This window comes from Hyperolius riggenbachi, chromosome 5 (genome assembly GCF_040937935.1).
Source record: "Hyperolius riggenbachi isolate aHypRig1 chromosome 5, aHypRig1.pri, whole genome shotgun sequence".
Classification (NCBI taxonomy): domain Eukaryota; kingdom Metazoa; phylum Chordata; class Amphibia; order Anura; family Hyperoliidae; genus Hyperolius; species Hyperolius riggenbachi.
Window position 1 is genome coordinate 284,438,597 of NC_090650.1, and position 19,146 is coordinate 284,457,742.

The 19,146-nt window shown below is 44.5% G+C and overlaps 1 protein-coding gene across 1 annotated transcript in view; it reads right to left on the reverse strand.

Moving 5' to 3' along the window:
• Nucleotides 1-16,754, reverse strand: part of CTDP1 (CTD phosphatase subunit 1) — a 196,677-nt gene extending 179,923 nt beyond the window's left edge. The window contains exon 1 of the mRNA XM_068237036.1: nucleotides 16,149-16,754. Within this exon, the coding sequence (XP_068093137.1) occupies nucleotides 16,149-16,447 (299 nt within the window). The 5' untranslated portion in view covers nucleotides 16,448-16,754. The remainder of the gene's footprint in view (nucleotides 1-16,148) is intronic.
• Between the last annotated feature and the right edge of the window lie 2,392 nt (nucleotides 16,755-19,146).

Here is a 19,146-nt window from a genome sequence, read left to right on the forward strand (position 1 = left end):
GAGGTTTTTGAAGCAGATTTTCAGAGCGATTCTAGGAATGTTTTTTTCTAAACATGCCTAGCATTTTTTGGAGCGTTTTTTTGTGCAGCAGATTTCATATATTGGCCTCAATTCACTAAGGTTAACTCCTGTCTTTAATAACTCTTCAGAGCTGTTTTACAGTTATCACAATAATATCACCATGGTGATAACTGTAAAACAGCTCAGAAGAGTTATTAAAGACAGGAGTTAACCTTAAAGAGACTCCGTAACAAAAATTGCATCCTGTTTTTTATCATCCTACAAGTTCCAAAAGCTATTCTAATGTGTTCTGGCTTACTGCAGCACTTTCTGCTATCACAGTCTCTGTAATAAATCAATGTATCTTTCCCTTGTCAGACTTGTCAGCCTGTGTCTGGAAGGCTGCCAAGTTCTTCAGTGTTGTGGTTCTGCTATGAATTCCCTCTTCCAGGCCCCTCTATGGACACTGCCTGTGTATTATTTAGATTAGAGCAGCTTCTCTCTTCTCTTTTACAAGCTGGATAAATCGTCCTCTGAGCTGGCTGGGCTTTCACATACTGAGGAATTACAGACAAGGGCAACGCTGTTTGCTGGAAGAAAAGAGCAGCCTGAAACTTCAGTGCGTAAGAGCAGCAGGGGGAGAGAAACACACAAATGATCTCTTGAGATTCAAAAGGAAGGGTGTATACAGCCTGCTTGTGTATGAATGTATTTTCTATGTGTGGACATACTGTACATCAACCTACTTCCTGTTTTGGTGGCCATTTTGTTTGTTTATAAACAAACTTTTTAAAACTGTTTTTAACCACTTTTTATGCGGCGAGGAGCGGCGAAATTGTGTCAAAGGGTAATAGGAGATGTCCCCTAAAGCACTGGTATGTTTACTTTTGTGCGATTTTAACAATACAGATTCTTTTTAAGGTGGCCACTAATGATCCAATCTTTTTCATCCAATCTTACCATTTATATGTAATATAAGGGCACTCCCTATATTATCCATTCAATATATTCACTCAATTTACCCTTATACTACATAGATTTGGTAAAATTGGTTGAAAAAGATTGGATCATTAGTGGCCACCTTTAGTGAATTGAGGCCATTGTTATGGTAAAGCTGTTACTGAACAGCTACTGTAACAAAAACACCTGGAAAAATCGCTCTGATCTAGTGATTTTCAGAGCGGTTTTCCACTTTCCTATACTTTAACACTGAGGCAGAAACGCCTCAGAAATCTAAAAAAAAAAATAAAAAAATGCTGCAGCCACCGAGTTTGCGTTTGTGGAAAAAACAAACCGATTTTGGACTAGCCCATCTTCTCATGGGGGGGGGGGGGGGGGGGGAAGGGTTCTCTGGGTTTTCTTTATTTTTAAAAGCACTTAGTGAATGGCAGTTGCTCTGTCCAACTGCCAAAATCACCAGGACAGCCAGGCAATTTGCATTAGTAGAAAGGTAATTAATATGTCAGCCTTCACATCCCTCTCGCTTCAGGTGTGCATTAATAAAACACGCAGATTCCTTGAAGTAGATAGAGGGTGTGTACACGTGCATGATGTTCATCAGGAACGATCAGGACTCAACCCACTATGCAACAGATTTGGAGCATTGTGTTCTTATATAATGGCAAAAAGGACAAGGATGTGGCATGTGACAGAGTATTTTCTAGTGGTAGGGCTAGGGAGAGGTACATTACACTTGTCCCAGAGATTTTGGCCCTTCAGGGACGCATTGGGGAAGCAGTAAGCAGTATGCATGCTAGATTCTTGGCAGATATGGCCGCAACCAGTCCCCTCTGCCACATTTAAAGAGACTCTGTAACATCAAAAACATCCCCCGGGGGGTACTCACCTCGGGTGGGGGAAGCCTCGGGATCCTAATGAGGCTTCCCACGCCGTCCTCGGTCCCACGGGGGTCTCGCTGCAGCCCTCCGAACAGCCGGCGACAGACCCGACTGTCCAATTCAATATTTACCTTTGCTGGCTCCAGCAGGGGCCACTGTGGCTGCTTTTGGCTCCGAACTACACGGAAATACCCGATCTCAGTCGGGTCCGCTCTACTGTGCAGGCGCCGGAAACTTGCGCCTGCGCAGTAGAGCAGACCCGACGGCGATCGGGTATTTCCTCCTACTTCGGAGCCAACAGCCGTCAGAGCGCCTGCGCAGGAGCTGGGAAGGTAAATAATGACGTTATCTTGTACGGAGGGCCGCAACGAGACCCCTGAGGGACGGAGGATGGCGTGGGAAGCCTCATTCGGATCCTGAGGCTTCCCTCACCCGAGGTGAGTACCCCCCAAGGGACGTTTTGACGTTACAGATTCTCTTTAAACTAGCATGTGTACGAGGCTTTAGGAAATGTCTAAAAAGTGTCCAATAATGATACAAGTATTGATTATACAATCTATGTAGTAAACAGAGTAAATATACTTTGAATGGAAATGTTACATAGTCTCTCATATTACACAGAAGTGGTAAAAACGGAAGTCAGAGTGGTGCGATTGAGGGGACCCTAACCAAACCAATGGAAAGGCAATTATAGGAACCCCATATTACACAAGCTGGCATATGTAGTTTACAGATTTAGTGTAAGTTCAGGTGCCATTTTTTAGTTTCTTTGAGCAATGTAAATGCAAAGATTATAAAATATCCACAACAAAAGCCCAATATTTCCAATAACCAGCATTTCATTATCAAAACTAAAATATTTTTTAATGCAACCATGGCCAATACATAGCTGGACTGCTCATATACAAAAGCTCTAAGTATGCCAATGAACAATGCAGAAGTGAAAACTGAGGCACACAACATACAAACTAACAACAAATCAAATAGTATACAGAAAACAGACCATTTGCAAAAGCTTCCACTGTACAGTAATGTTTTACACATCCGGATAGCGCAGGCTCCTCGGCTGGGTCCCCATCTGCAGCCGGACCATGAACAGCCAGCGGGAGCGGACAGTGTAGTGTCCACTCTGATGGTCCACTGCGGTCTGGTTGGAGCCCGGGGCAGATGCATTTCAATCATGGGCTGGGGAAAAACATCTGCTTGTCCACGAAAATCGCAAACTGCTCAGATGTGCAGTCCGCTTGCCGCAACAGATTCGGTGGATCTGTTGCAGACTGACAAGTGTGAACGAATTATATATATATATACAGGATCTGTTCACTGGCAGTTTTGGGATGCAGTAAGGCCCTGCTCATATTACCAAACGCAGATGGCCATGCAATCAGAACGCAACGCGTACGAACGCACGCCATCCCATTCACTGTAGTGAATGGGTCAGCCGCGCATTTCGGGAAAATATGCGTGCAGCAGGCGTTCCCGGACCGTACTGGTCCGGAACGCATGCAGTGTGGACATCAGACAGTGCAGTCTATGCACTTCTGAGGTCGTGCGTCTGCCTCCTGCACGCGTTTCCGAAATCCGGATGGCAATGCGTGCAGTGTGAACAGGGCCTACGACAGACACCAAAAAAAAAAAACAAAAAAACAGACAGTTTTCCACTCAAGTGGGAAGACAGCCTTCTATCAGTGTTTTTGTCCACAATGTAATGGACAGGTCGCAGCTACAATAAGCCTGACTTTCCTGCGTTTTCCACAGGTGACACACCTATCAACAGGCAAGCAAAATTAAACTCCAAAGAAGTTGTCCCAGTTAATTTAAGCTTGATATTACTTTACTTACCCCGACTACCTAATATTTTTTCACTTGCCAGGTACTGTAAATATGAATCTGCAAAAATGACGAGCAAACAACCGGAACCCCCCCCCCCCCCCCCCGAAAAGCTCACAGTCTGGTAACTAACTGCGGGTGCATTCATGCTATCCATGTTGCAGCATGTGAACGTACAGCCCACACAACCTTATGAGCATGTTCTCACATCTGTACATTATAATGCATCACATTTTTTCTAATGCACATTTAAAGTTAACCACTCGACCACTGAGGGGTTTTTCCCCTTTAGGACCAGTGCAATTTTCACCTGTCAGTTTTCCTCCCTTTCTTTCGCCAATATCTTAATCACTACTACTCACAACAAAATGATCTACATCTTGTTTTATTCGCCATCAATTAGGCTTTCTTTGGGAGGTACCGTATTTTTCGGACTATACGACGCACCTAGGTTTAGAGGTGAAAAAAATCAGGGAAAAAAAATATATATACTAAACCTGGTGGTCTATGGTGCAGAGGTTAAACATACAGAGTGTGCGAAGGGTTAATAGATTTTTGTTGTTTTTTTATGGTGCAGAGGTGTCTTATGGACCTTTTCCCCCAAACTGTTACTACCCAGAATGACCCCCATTGGTGACAAGGACACCATTAACAAGCAAGAATTCACTTTTGAGGTCAGAGGAACACTCCTAATCTATTTAGCATTGGTTTACTGTACTTATTCCCCCTGTGAAGGACTGAGCCAAACATCTTTAGACCCACACATGCTGCAGCCCCCACGCTCCTCTCCTCTGCCTACCTCTGCAGAGGTTTTTAAGTAGGCACCCCTAGAACTGGAGGCATGTGATACATCAGTGATGTCCTGCATGTTCAGTAGCGAGGCGGGCGGCCATCCATCTGCGGGCATACTGTACGTGCAGTGAACTGGTGGCGGGTGGGAGATCGGCCATGTCCCAAGTGTTCAGCCATCCATCCATGTGCGGGCATACTGTACGTATGACAGTGAACTGGCGGCGGGTGGGAGATCGGCCATGTCCCAAGTGTTCAGCCATGAGGCAGCCATCCATCCATGTGCGGTCATACTGTACGTATGACAGTGAACTGACGGCGGGTGGGAGATCGGCCATGTCCCAAGTGTTGAGTCGTGAGGCAGCCATGCATCCGTGGGCATGACACATACTGCACACTAGTCTGCAGCCTGCACGCTCCTCTCCTGTCCCTCAGTATGCAGCCCGTTTCAAAAATCCTGCAGCGCTACCGGCTTCCCGTACTTCCTGGTTTGTGATGTCCTATCACCATGTGACTTAACAGAGCATGTGACTCTTTCAGGTCACGCGGTGATAAGACGTCACAAACCAGGAAGTACGGGAAGCCGGTAGCGCTGCGGGATTTTTGAAACAGGCTGCCTACTGAGGGACAGGAGAGGAGCGTGCAGGCTGCAGACTAGTGTGCAGCATGTGTCATGCCCGCGGATGCATGGCTGCCTCACGGCTGAACACTTGGGACATGGCCGATCTCCCACCCGCTGCCAGTTCACTGCACGTACAGTATGCCCGCAGATGGATGGCCGCCCGCCTTGCTACTGAACACGCAGGACATCACCGATGTATCACCCGCCGCCATTTCTAGGAATGCCTGCAGATGGAGGGACAAGGAGAAGAGAAAGCCGGCTGGTAATTGCTCTGCTGAAATTGTACATTCAGACTATAAGACGCACTGACTTTTTCCCCCCAGTTTTGGGGAAGAAAAAGTGTGTCTTATAGTCCGAAAAATACGGTACATTATGCTAAGAATTACTTAATTCTAAATGCATTTTAATGGTAATAAGAAAAAAATGGGAAAACAAATCATTTCTCAGTTTTTGGCCATTATAGTTTTAAAATATAATATTCCACTATGGATAAAACCCACACATTTTATTTGTCCCGGCTATTGCAACGTTTAAAATATTTTCCTAGTAAAATGTATGACGACAATATTTTATTTGGAAATAAAGGTGCATTTTTTCAGTTTTGCGTCCATCACTAATTACCAGCCCATAAATAAAAAAAAATAACAGTAATATACCATCTTGACATACACATTTATTGTCTTTTTAAGCAAAAAAAAAAATAAAAAAAAAAAATTTTGGTACTATGGGAGAGTGTGGGAGGGAAGGAATTAACAGGAAGTAATGCGTGAATGTGTTACTTCCATAATTACCCATTAACCTCCTTAGCGGTATGCCAGACACTGTCGGGCATACGGCTCTGTTGCCCCAGGAGTCCCCCATAATAAAATTATTGTTCCAAATGAGTGTAAATCCTTAAGCTAGCACTAGGCTAGCTAGCAAAGGTGTTGGGCACCCGCCGCTCCCCTGCAATCCCCCCCGTTTATACATTACCCCCCCCTGAAACAAGCAACCGCGCAGCCTCCCTGCACAGCTCCGGTCTCTCTATGGGGAGGATCCGGTTTGCGCATGACGTCGGCAATGTCATGACGACATGTGCGATCCTCCCCATAGTGAAGAACGGAGCTGTCCGGGGAGGCTGCGCCGATCGCTGGATCCAAGCTGGGTAATGTATAAACGGGGGGGGGGGGGGGGGGGGGAATCTGGGAGTGCCCAACACATTCACTAGCTAGCCTAGTGCTAGCTAAAGGATTTACACTCCTTTGGAACAATCATTTTATTAATTTGGCAAAAAGTAACAAAACCTCCTGAGCGGCTTAACGCTCAGGAGGTTAATGACCGCAAACATCTCATTGATGCCAGTGATCATCAACACGGGGGACTTAGATTAAAGGACCACTATTGCGAAAAAAGTAGGCAGTTAAAATCTGACAGAACCGACAGGTTTTGGGCCAGTCCATTTCTTCATGGGGGATTCTCAGGGTTTTCTTTGTTTTCAACAGGATTTCCGAACAGCAGTTTAATTGCCAAAATAGTAGGACACCAGCCAGGATCCCTACTCACTTGCACACTATTTTGTCAGTTACACTTTGCAACTGCTGTTCAGGAAATGCTGGTGAAAACAAAGAAAACCCTGAGAATCCCCCATGAAGAGATAGACTGTCCCAAAACCTGTTGGTTTTGTCAGATTTTAACTGCCAATTTTTGTTCGCGATAGTGGTAATTTAATGAATGGGAACTGCATTTCCATTCACTGATCTCCCCTCTAACAGGCAATGACGAAGTACCCGCGTGGAAGCGAGCGGCGGCTCCCCGCAGCAGAAGATTTTCTAAGTTCCTTTAACTTTAGATGAACTTTCCCAGGGTGTAGATATACTGCACTAGGAGCAGTAAGTGGTTAACAAACATGTGAAAAGTAACAAGTTAGATAGCATAGCAATTATTCAGGTTATAAAAGTGTGCATTGTAACATGCACATTGCGCTATGCCGGTGCTGCAGTGTAGGCCTTCTGCAACGCACATATAGTGTAAACTAAAGGTTCGTATACACGTCCGATAAAGATCGTTCGTTACGAACGATTCGTGACGTTTACACGATATTCAAATTAGACGGAAAAGATCGTTCGTAATGAACGATTGTGTACACACGTGAACGATATAAGTATAAAGTACTGAACGACGAACGATTAAAAAATGCGTGCGCAAACGGAAGTGACGTTATGACAGGCAATAAGAACATGCGTTATCGGACGATCTTTGTACACACTGCAACGATTGAACGATTATCTTTCGAAAAAATCCGCCGGGTTGGATCGGTCGGATTGAACGATAACGGTCGTTATCGTCCCAAAAAACGATCGTTGGAAAATTTGGAGCGCACGATTATCGGTCCAATTGTCGTTATCGTTCGTTTTTGAACGATCGTTATCGTACGTGTGTACTCAGCTTTAGTCTCAAGTCCTCTGGACATTGTTGGCCTATATTTGTGGAGAATCCAATTACTCTATCAGAATAGTTTTGGGGTAGGGAAGAACTCCACACAGGCATAGGGAGAATGTACCAATGCCCAATGTTGACTTTGGGACGAAGACTATAATCACAGTGGGTTGATGCATTGCACATCCAGCACAAACAGGATCACAACTATCCAGAGGTTTCCCTCTACTTGAAGTGAACCTCCGGACTAAAAATCGACTCCGCATCACTAAAAAGGCTTTGTGTTTCTTTAACAGTTTCACAGCAACAGAACTTTGTTTCTCTTATACAAGCCTCATTTTTAGCTGCACAGAAGTAAACTGCCCGAGCTTTTTCCCCCTGATGCTGTGCAAAGCATGATGGGATTTCTGATTTTGTTGTTCTCGTTCTGCTGTTTTGGTGCATTTTTTTTTTTTTTTTTTTTTTTTTTTTTACATTTTGAATTTGACATTTGAAGCCTAGCGTGTGCAGATGGGAGGGGTAATCAGGACACAGGACAGTTGGAACTGTGTCTCCTGCTCCTTGTCACCTCCTTTCAACCAAAAAGATGGCTGCCCCCATTACAAAGATGGCAGCCCCCATGAATCACAAACATTTGCCTGTTCTTTTAAAACAGGGTGGGTAAGAGATTATACTACCTATCTATTCTAATTAACATAACTAACGTAACTTGATGACAGTATGTTTGTTTAGGCTGAAGTTCCGCTTTAAGTATTTTTTTTTCCGTTAGCTCGAGTTCAATCAAAAGAAAAAAACTGAAGCGAGAGGGATATGGAGGCTGCCATATTTATTATCTCTTAAACAATACCAGTTGCCTGGCAGCCCTGCTGATCTATTTGGTTGCAGTAGTGTCTGAATCACACCAGAAACAAGCATACAGCTAATCTTGTCAGATCTGATAATATCAGAAACACCTGATCTGCTGCATGCTGCTTGTTCAGGGTCTTTGGCTAATAATATTAGAGGCAGAGGATCTGCGGCACAGCCACCCAACTGGTATTGTTTAAAAGGAAATATGGCAGCGTCCATATCCCTCGTTACAGTTGCCCTTTAAGCAATACTAGTCGCCTGGCTAACCTGCTGATCCTGTGCCTCAAATACTTTTAGCCATAGACCCTAAACAACCATGCAGTAGATCAAGTGGGTGTGACATTATTGTCAGATCTGACAAGATTAGCTGCATGCCTGTTTCTGGTGTTATTTAGACACTACTGCAGCCAAAGAGATCAGCAAGGCTGCCGGACAATTGGTATTGTTTAAAAGGAAATAAATATAGCAGCCTCCATTTTATTTTCACTTCAGTTGTCAACAACTTTGCATTGGGAAATATCTTTTTCAAACTACTTCCACAACTGTAAACAAGCAAAACCTACATTCATTTTCTGAGAAACTGCCAGTATATCACTTAATGAACATCTCTAACCAAAGCAGTGTGGGCCAGCTCACTGCTCAGAATTCTTACATAGAGAAGATCTCACTTTGTTTCATTACTTACAAATCTAGCGAAAAATAAGCCCTTTGACATTGTTGTTACAATTATGGGTCAGATCCACATCAGCTCAAAGTCACTTTGATTTGTTGGGCGACTCAATACAAGTCAAGACTTCTGATGTTTCTCTATAGTGTTGTGCTTCAATAAAAGGTTTAGAGCATTTTTTGTCCGCAATCTTGCAGACGATGTGCTCTGACAGGTGGTGTCCTTTGATGTAACCAGAGGCAGAGACCTGAGTGAAGTTTGTGTGAACATGTCCGCAGCAGCCATTTACACTTCAAAAGTCATGAGGTTTTAACCAAATTCATGAATATTTGTCATATGGTATATTTTTTGCATCTGCTTTAACATGTGGTTTCTGTAGGTTTCCAGTAGGGAGGGAACTTCCTGCTTATATGTGCAGCAGTATGAATCGGAACACAGATTAATCCCACTATGCATGCTGCATTTTTTATGTGCTACCATTCAGCCCATTCGAGAGCTTCTGCTAGTTAGGCAATTTAAAATGACCCTGTAGTAAAAGGGATATGGAGCCAGCCATATTTTTTGTCCTTTCACTTAAAGGATACCCGAAGTGACATGTGACATGATGATAGACATGTGTATGTACAGTGCATAGCACACAAATAACTATGCTGGGTCTCTTTTTTTCCCCTTTCTCTGCCTGAGAGTTAAATATCATGCATGTAAGTGGCTGACTCTGTCCTGACTCAGACAGGAAGTGGCTACAGTGTGACCCTCACTGATAAGAAATTCCAACTATAAAAACACTTTCCTAGCAGAAAATGGCTTCTGAGAGCAAGAAGAAAGAGATAAAAAGGTGAATTTCTTATCATTGATGGTCACACTGCAGTCACTTCCTGTCTGAGTCTGCCGCTTAAATACATGATATTTAACTCTTTCAGGCAGGGGGGGGAAAAAAAGGAACACAGCACAGTTATTTGTGTGCTAGGCACTGTACATACCCATGTCTATCTCATGTCACTTCGGGTATCCTTTAATAGGAGTAAAACAGAACTAATCTTTCCACCGTCTGTCTACTTCTCTGTCTGATATAACAGTACATATTAACTCCCCTATAATTTCAGTTTCCAAAGCATGGTGCTTAGGGGTAGTATTGGACACCCCTCTCTCTCTCTCTCTCTCTCTCTCTCCCTCTCTCTCCCTCTCTCTCCCTCTCTCTCCCTCTCTCTCCCTCTCTCTCCCTCTCTCTCCCTCTCTCTCCCTCCCTCTCCCTCCCTCTCCCTCTCTCTCCCTCCCTCTCTCTCCCTCCCTCTCCCTCTCCCTCTCTCTCCCTCTCTCTCCCTCTCTCTCCCTCTCTCTCCCTCTCTCTCCCTCTCTCTCCCTCTCTCTCCCTCTCTCTCCCTCCTTTATTCCTCACATTCACTTCCTAACCAGCTCCGGTCATCTCCAACTCAAAAACATATCCCGCATCCGACATTTTCTCACTCATTTATTCATATCAATTCTGTCACTGTTATTACCAATTCTTTATTATGTACAAATTCTGTACTTTGTACCAACTCTGTATTTTGTATATTGGTGTATACCATTGTCTGTATTATTCTGTACCCCATGTTTCTTTAATTTGTACAGCACTGTGGAATATGTTGCCACTTTATAAATCATAAATACATTTCAAAAAATGCCAGTTACCTGGCTGTCCTGCTGGCTTTAACCACTTGCCGACCGCACACTCATACCGTGCGGCGGCAAAGTGGTAGCTGGAGGACCAGCGACGCACATCTGCGTCGCCAGGTGCCTCCCTAATTATTCAGGAAAGGCCGCTCATGCAAGTGGACGTTTCCTGTTAGATCACGGAGCGGGTCTCCGTGAATAGCCTCAGCGGCCGGGGATCGCCGCCATGTGACAGAGGACAGCCTGTCACAGGCTGCACAGGACGGATAGCGTCCTGTGCAGCCCCGATTCACCAGGGGCGAGAGGGAGGGGTGGGGGATTTCGCCACGGAGGGGGGCTTTGAGGTGCCCCCTCCCCGCAACACCCAGGCAGGCAGGAGAGGTCAGCCCCCCCCCCCCTGCACATCATCCCCATAGGGGGGGAAAAAGGGGGGCAATCTGATTGCTCTGCCTGCAACCTGATCTGTGCTGGGGCTGCAGAGCCCACCCAGCACAGATCATAAAAAAAAAACACGCTGGTCCTTAAGGGGGGGTAAAGGCTGAGTCCTCAAGTGGTTAATAGTGCACTAACTGCTCTATCTTTACATGAAAGCATGCATTCACTACAGCTGACAGTACACCTGAACTAACAAATATAAGCCCATCCCTGGGAGTTTTTTGGTGCCCGTTTGGATACATTTGTAACACCGCATGCACAGAATGCTTCTGGCCAAGGTACAGCACACGTGTGGGGGAGCGCTCATGGATGGCGTGCAAGTAGACTAAATGCTATGCACCCACTTTTTACACACTGAAGAATGCTTAGATATGGCTAGCTTTTATAATGAAATTCAGTTCAAGTGTGCTTATTGAAACTACCTGAAAGCATTTTCCATCTGAAAAACCTTCACTTCCTTGAGAGTAAAGCTGGCCATACACTAGTCAGTTATCAGGGCTGTGGAGTCGGGCAATTTTGGGCACCCGAAGTCGGAGTTGGAGCCGGAGTCGTGGTTTCATTTACTGAGGAGTCGGAAGTCGGGTGATTTTTGTACAAAATCCAAAGCCCTGTTAAATATTAGACTAAGGAGTCGGAGCCATTTTGGTTACCCGGAGTCAGAGTCGTGGTTTCATAAACTGAGGAGTCGGAAGATTTTTGTACCGACTCCACAGCCCTGTCAGTTGTCACTCGAATTTTTGTTTTCAAGCGATTTTACAGTCAATACTATGATAATTATTTAACATTCAACTAAAAACCAACATTACAGATCTATCTTTAGATTTTAGCCCTTAATATTGATTAAAATATTGATCGAAAATATTTTTAATTGATGATTTAATAGTGTATAGCCAGCTTTACACGTACAAAGAGAAAAAAAAAGGAAAGACGTGTGAAAGCTGCCATATTTATTTTTTAACCATTTATGCCGCCTGGACGTGATCCTCTCGCTTCGGCGCGCCCCCATGCCGCCCCCCGGTAGCCTGGAGATCAATGAACGGGAACATGGTTCCCGTTCATTGATCTAAGTCCCCAGCAGAAAAACAGACGGTCTTATCAGAGGGCACGGTCTTTCTGGAAAAAAAAAAAGAAAAAAGTTTCCCGTCCTCTCCTCGCTTCCTGGATACGAGAAGAAACAAACAAAAAAAAAATCTCAATGTGGCCATCATGTGGCCAAATAGTAAAACTACATCTACATAAATTTTTCAATATAGTAAGGACAAGACAAATAACATTTACATCGCGCTTTTCTCCTGGCGGACTCAAAGCGCCAGAGCTGCAGCCACTAGGGCGCGCTCTATAGGCAATAAAAGTGTTCGGGAAACTTGCCTAAGGTCTCCTACTGAATAGGTGCTGGCTGACTGAACAGGCAGAGCTAGGATTTGAACCCTGGTCTCCTGTGTCAGAGGCAGAGCCCTCAACCATTACACCATCCACATTATTACATTTTAAATAAACTTTACTTCCCACACCAAAAATTACCCAAATAAAATTTGTAATGAAAAAAAATTACAATTGAAAAAAAAAACAAAAAACAAAAACATAAATAGTTAACTAAGGGTCTGAACTTATTAAATATGCATGTGAAGTTGGTATATAACGTACATTTTTTAAATTATAAGCTTGTAAATAGTGATGGACGGAAAACTTAAAAAATGCACCTTAATTTCCAAATAAAATATTGGCGCTATACATTGTGATAGGGACAAAAAACTTAAATGGTGTAACGGCTTACAAGCTGACACGTCATTGCATTCCAGCGTATCTGGAGGTGTGTTTAGCTTCCAAGGGTAAAGGTCCGTACACACGCCAGACTGCAGGCAACGACTGGTCCGTCATCACCTCCCGCTGGGCGGGCGTTCCAGCGACAGTCCGGCGTGTGTACAGTCTGTCTGCAGACTGATACGGCTGTTTCTGAGCGATCCGCCGGCGGATTATTCCGCCACTTACCTGGGGCTTCTATCAGCCCCCTGTAGCAGTAATGTCCCACGCCGTCCTCCTCCGATCCGCTGTTCCCTGCTGCCGGTCCCGGTCTAGCGTGTCAGACCATCCAACTGCGGCTGCGTGGCCTGTTCGCTCCGTCATTGGAAGCTTACTGCGCAGTATAAGAAAAATTCGTACTGCGCCTGCGCAGTAAGCTTCCGATGACTCGACCAGCAGTGCGCAGCATTATTCGGCTAGGACAGACAAATAATTGCCCGGTGCCGATGGCAGAGAGCGGCAGATCGGAGGACGACGGTGTGGGACATTACTGCTACATGGGGCAGATAGAAGCTCCAGGTAAGTGGCGTTTTTTATCCTCAGCCCCCCCCTACAGAACCCCTTTAAAAAAGCAAAATTTTGTTTTCCAATGGTGTAATAACCGAGACAAATGGGCAAATAAAATACATAGGTTTTAATTATGGTAGCATGTATTATTTTTAAGCTATAATGGCCGAAAACTGAGAAATAATGATTTCCATTTTTTTCTTAATATTCCTGTTAAAATGCATTTAGAAAAAAAAAAATCTTAGCAAAATGTACCACCCAAAGAAAGCCTCATTTCGCAGAAAAAAAACAAGATATAGATCAATTCATTGTGAAAATTAGCGATAAAGTTATTAGCGAATGAATGGGAGGTGAAAATTGCTCTGTTGCATAAGGTGAAAAATCCCTGCAGGCTAAAATGGTTAAGTAATGCCTGATGCAAGGCTGTCCTGCTAATCTTTTGGCTTCAGTGGATACATTACACAGATGAAACAAGCAGAGTAACTGGACTATGGCTTGAAGTAATTAAGAAAGAGAATAGGCAGGTCAACCAAGCAGTCAGCATTGATTAAAAGGAAATAAATATGGCTGTCCGCATATTCCACTTCCTAAGGGTCACATCACTTGAGGAAACTCACTTTAGGTTTGATAAGTAGAGGGATGGCTCTGGATACCCTAGAGACTTCCTGGTCCTTTCTCTGTTCCGTTGTTCCTGCACCATGCCTATTTAAAGGACAGATGCAAGGAAAAGAGAAAAAAAAAAATTCTACTTACCCTGGGCATCCTCCAGCCCCTGGTGTCTTCTGCCCCTCCACAAGTTTGCACACTTGCGCTCTCGTGGCCTGAAGTATTCTCTACAGGCAGAGAAATCTCCCGGCCACGCGACTGCGATCGGCGTGGCCATGTGCTCGAACAGGCCCAGAAGATTCCGACCTGCCGAGGTCGGCATGTGCAACGGAGGGGACCCCGGAGCTGCCGTGAGGGACATATCAGCTGCCAGGGGCTGAAGGAAGGTAAGCAGATTTTTTTTTTCCCTTGGACCTGTCCTGTGAGGTTTGCAACATAACATTTTGGATACTTACCTCTGAATCCTTCACAGGCTTCCCCCATCCTCCTCTGTCAGGCCATTCCAGTGCCAAAACCCTCAAAAAAAAAAAAAAATCACACACAGCCCCGTTCAGGCTTCGACGGGAAAACCCAAGCCCGATCAGGTCTGTGCTACAGCGCAGGCATAGTGCAGCCGTAGTAGTACGGACCCACTGGGCTTGAACGCGATACGGAGGGCAGCATACAGAGGCAGCAACAAGGGCGAGTTCCCTACCATGGTGTGCATGCTTGTAGATTCAGATCGGCAGAATTTAAAACAAGGTTTCAATTTTCAAACACTGGTGTATGGCCTGTTGTATAGCAATTTGAACGGTAATCAATTTATCGGTATGCTTTAGGATAGATGCCCAATGCAGCGCTTGCCAATCGCCGACGATTAGCAAAGCACTACAACAGTATAACTGTATTGTGGGTGGTTCCACTTGCAGCGGAGCGATCGCAAAGCAATTTATTCAGCATAGCGAGCCCAGAGCAATAGTTGCAGAGCCAAATTGTGATTGCTCCAGGAACAGAGTTTGAAAATACAGGAATTCCATGATCCGGGAATCACGGGCACTATGCCAACCCTCGCAAAGTGCCACTAGTGGGCCCCAGGCCTAAAGGATGGAGAGTACCAGATAAAAAGCCACTCAAACACACAGAGCACATAAAAACTCCATGCAGATCGTGATTCATCGGAATCAAAACCGGGAATGCCATTAATTCACAAGCAAAAGACACTGTCAGTTATTCATATTAAAAAAGGGACCTGTCTTCCATTTCTCCATTTATATGAGCATCTGGGGATGCCCAAAGCAATAATTTAGAGACTAGCCCACCCCCACCATCTTTCCAGTGCTAAACAGCAAGTTTGATTCCAGACCATGCTACTAGCTGCATGGAGATTGTATTTTCTCACTGCATTTGGGTTTCCTTCAGGTACTCTAAATTGCCTCCCATATCCACAAACTTATTGCAGGTTAATTAACATACGTGCCCAAATTGGCTTTGGACTATGACACACCAGGCAATGTGCCATCAGATAGACAGGTCAAATCAATTATTTAACTTCTATACAAAACCAATCAGAAAAACGATCGGAAATCAGATTGGACCTGTCGGAAGTAATTGATTCAACCTGTCTCTCTGATGGGAAATTGCATGGTGTGTACCAGGCATTAGTAATTGACATGATTATTAAGAAGGCCAAAATATATTTAGCATTGTTTTTTAGTAAGAGGGATTTTCAGTCTCTTTTAGCCCCTATACTCTCCCAGTGATTCTGGGTCACCATGAGCTATCTGGGTACTCTATAAAGAACTTCAGCACTATTTGAATGCAAACGAATAATGCATAACCCCTCATAGGTGAAAACCTTTAATACAGATCGCCAAAAAGAGGGAACTTGGAGAGCATAAAAGGGGGCAGGGAGATTTTCTTGCAAAAGTAGGCCACTTGCGAGCTATGTTATTAGTATGTTGGAGGAAATTCTGTATGCAGTGCCAGTGTGACGCGAGGGCTGTGCATGTAAACAAGCGCACTGTGAGCAATGCTGCTTGTGGCTGGCCAGTCACATTGGAGGGAAATGCTGAGCAGCAGAGATAGGCAGCCAGTCCCACACATATACACACACAGGACAGCAGCACGTTTCCGCGTCCTCCTCACACCCCCGGCTTACCCTGCAGGGATGACTTGGCCAGGCTTCGCACAAAGCTCCAGCACCACTCCAGCCCGGTCCGACTTGACTTTCCTCTCGGGGGGTCTGTGTGGCCTCCCCGCCTCCTCTTGCAGGCCACGCTGCTCTTTGATATCTGCAGCCGGGATGGGCAACCCCAGGGCCAGCACTGAGCCTATCTGCACGGACATCCCAGTAGTCACTTTCCACTCCAGCAGGCGCAAGGGTCGGGGTCCCGGGAAGCGCACCTCATTCTCCTGGCCCGGGGGCCGCATCTCCCCGTCCTCCGATCTTCTCTGCATGCTCAGCCCGTCCCGGCCAGTTCACCCACAGGCCACGGTCTCTATGGCAACAGCCAGGTCCCTGCGCGGAACGACAGTGAGTGACGTGAACCTGAGGAGGAGCCGCTCAGAGGCCCCGCGCGTGCACGGTTTAGGCAGTGACAGCAGCAGTAAGGCAGCAAGCACTAGAGGTGAGGGGGAGCGGTCCCCATGTAAACAGGCCGGTGTAGCAGGGAGGGGACTCTCTCTGAGCGCTGCCGTGGCCCCGCCTCCTCCCTCACTGTGACTGCGCGAACTCCACTCGTGCACCGTCTTCCCGCTTTGGTGAATTGGCTTCACGTTTGGGGGTGGGCAGCGTGTTGACGTCTGTTTTTCGCGCTGCACGTCGGCGTGGGAAGTGTCATCACTTATTCTCCATGTTGAAGGAGGCAGCGGTAGTTCCTTAGCTGGTGGTGGTTGAGTGTAGGCATGCGGGACCTGAATGTTTCGTGCAGTTGCTGATATATATCATCTTTACTGTTGTTGGAGGAGGGAGAGAAGATGAATTAAAGGAGAACTGTAGTGAGAGGTATATGGAGGCTGCCATATATGTTTCCATTTAAAGTGGATCCGAGATGAACTTTTACTCCTTGCATAATTGTGTTCCTTACATATAGTTTATAGGGCATTCCTCAAGCCAAATACTTGTTTTGTTTTGTTTTAATACCCTAATTTCCTATAAACTAAACAAACCACACCCACAGCTTCTCCAGAGTGCCTTGGCGCTTGCAAAGGATTGTGGGATTTCAGTCTGGGCAGGTGAAAAAGGTGTTACTAGCTATAGATTTCAGAGGCAGAGTTTTCACAATCTGAGAGCTGCAGTGCAGATACAGATCAGTTGCCTGTGTAATGGAGGAGATAAGAGTGGAGTTTTCACAGAATATGCAGATTAGCATGCCTAGATACAGATAAGTTTGCCTGTGTGTATAATTGTGTACTAGTGACAAGCAGAAAACATGTCTGCTCCCATTGTATCACAGGAAAAAATATTAATATACTGTTGAAGCTGTTTGAAGATAGATTTGCTGTGTAAAGTATCTAAACTTTAGATAAGATATATAGACAAGTCACTTGTTATATTTAGTTTTTCATCTCGGATCCGCTTTAAGCAATACCAGTTGCCTGGCTATCCTGCTAATCCTCTGCCTCTAATACTTTTAGCCATAGCCCCTGAACAAGCATGCAGCAGATCAGGTGTTTCTGACAATTTTGACAGATATGACAAGATTAGCCACATGCTTGTTCCTGGTGTGATTCAGACACTTCTTCAGCCAAATAGACCGCCAGGGCTGCCAGGCAACTGGTATTGCTTAAAAGGAAATAAATATGGCAGCATCCATATACCTCTCACTACAGTTCTCCTTTAAAAACGTGGAGAGGGTTGATGCCGTAAACCGGATGCTGACAATAAGACATCTTTGCTAATGATGCGTACTTGGATAATTATGTTATAGCAAAGGGAAGAGGGTTGGAGTTGCGTTTTCTGCAGACCATGTTCCTGAGCAAGGAAGTTAGTGGAGATATTCATATAAACTACTTTAAGCCAAATAATGCATGCATTGTATGTGCAGTTTCACTTCACTCAGTTTTTGAAATAAGTAGTAACAATAATAAATCCTACAGTTGAGGTGAGCCCAAACATTTTGACTGGCTTGAGATCATTTTTTGAAAGTAAATGTTTTAAACTATAAAGTTGTATAATAGCTTATATTAAAATGTGTTTGACTAAAATAGAGGATAGGTTCACAGTGGGACGTTGTGTTGTAAAGTTGCAACTCAACATTACAACCCAACGCAACAAAAAAGTGGTAAATGCAGATTGATGCTGCATTAAGTAGGTACAGTAAAGCATACAGGCAATGAAAGGTATGCTTTCCTGTGTCTGTTAACGTGTGCGTTTAGGGGTAACGCACTGCAGCAGTGTGTTACCATAACGCAACACGTTACCATGTAATTCTAAAGTCGCACTGTGAATGTCGCATAGACTATTTATTGCAGTGCGGTAAGGCAACGTCCCATGAAAATTTCTCCGAAAAAATCCACCAATTACGATAGACTTATATCAGAAAAAAAAGGGGAATCTGATTGGATTTCTTGCTCGAATAATAAAAATAATAAAAAGCTTTTCGATTTTTCACTAAATCAAATTGTTTTTATAGAATTGCTGTAAAATTGGATTATTTTGTGTGGCCACTGTTGATGCCAATTCATACATCCACTATGACAGTTGCCACTTCCACTCATGGAACCAACATTCCCTTCCATTTCCAAAGAATTAGGCAGAATTGTACAGATATATCGACTGTTTACAAGCAGGCTAAAATCATTACACAGAAATTTAGGCAAAGAAAGTTTCCCTAGAGGATGGTTAACACAGCCAAATGAAGCAACAAAAAAAACAAACAAAAAAAGGATAGGAAGGGTATGCTCCAAGCAGTGCAAAATACCAATATGTCAGTAAAATATCTTTTTTTTGTTTGTTTGTTTTTTTATAGAAAAGAAGGAAAAACACATACCGGTACATGTATTTTAAAGAAAAATGGCAAAGTTGACTCCAACTGGCTACACACTCACAGCTGCACATGCAAACATACTACCACTGCCCAGCACCAATCCAAACTTAGGATTTGACTAGACACAATGATGTTTGATCCACAGTTTATAATTTGTAATTGAATATT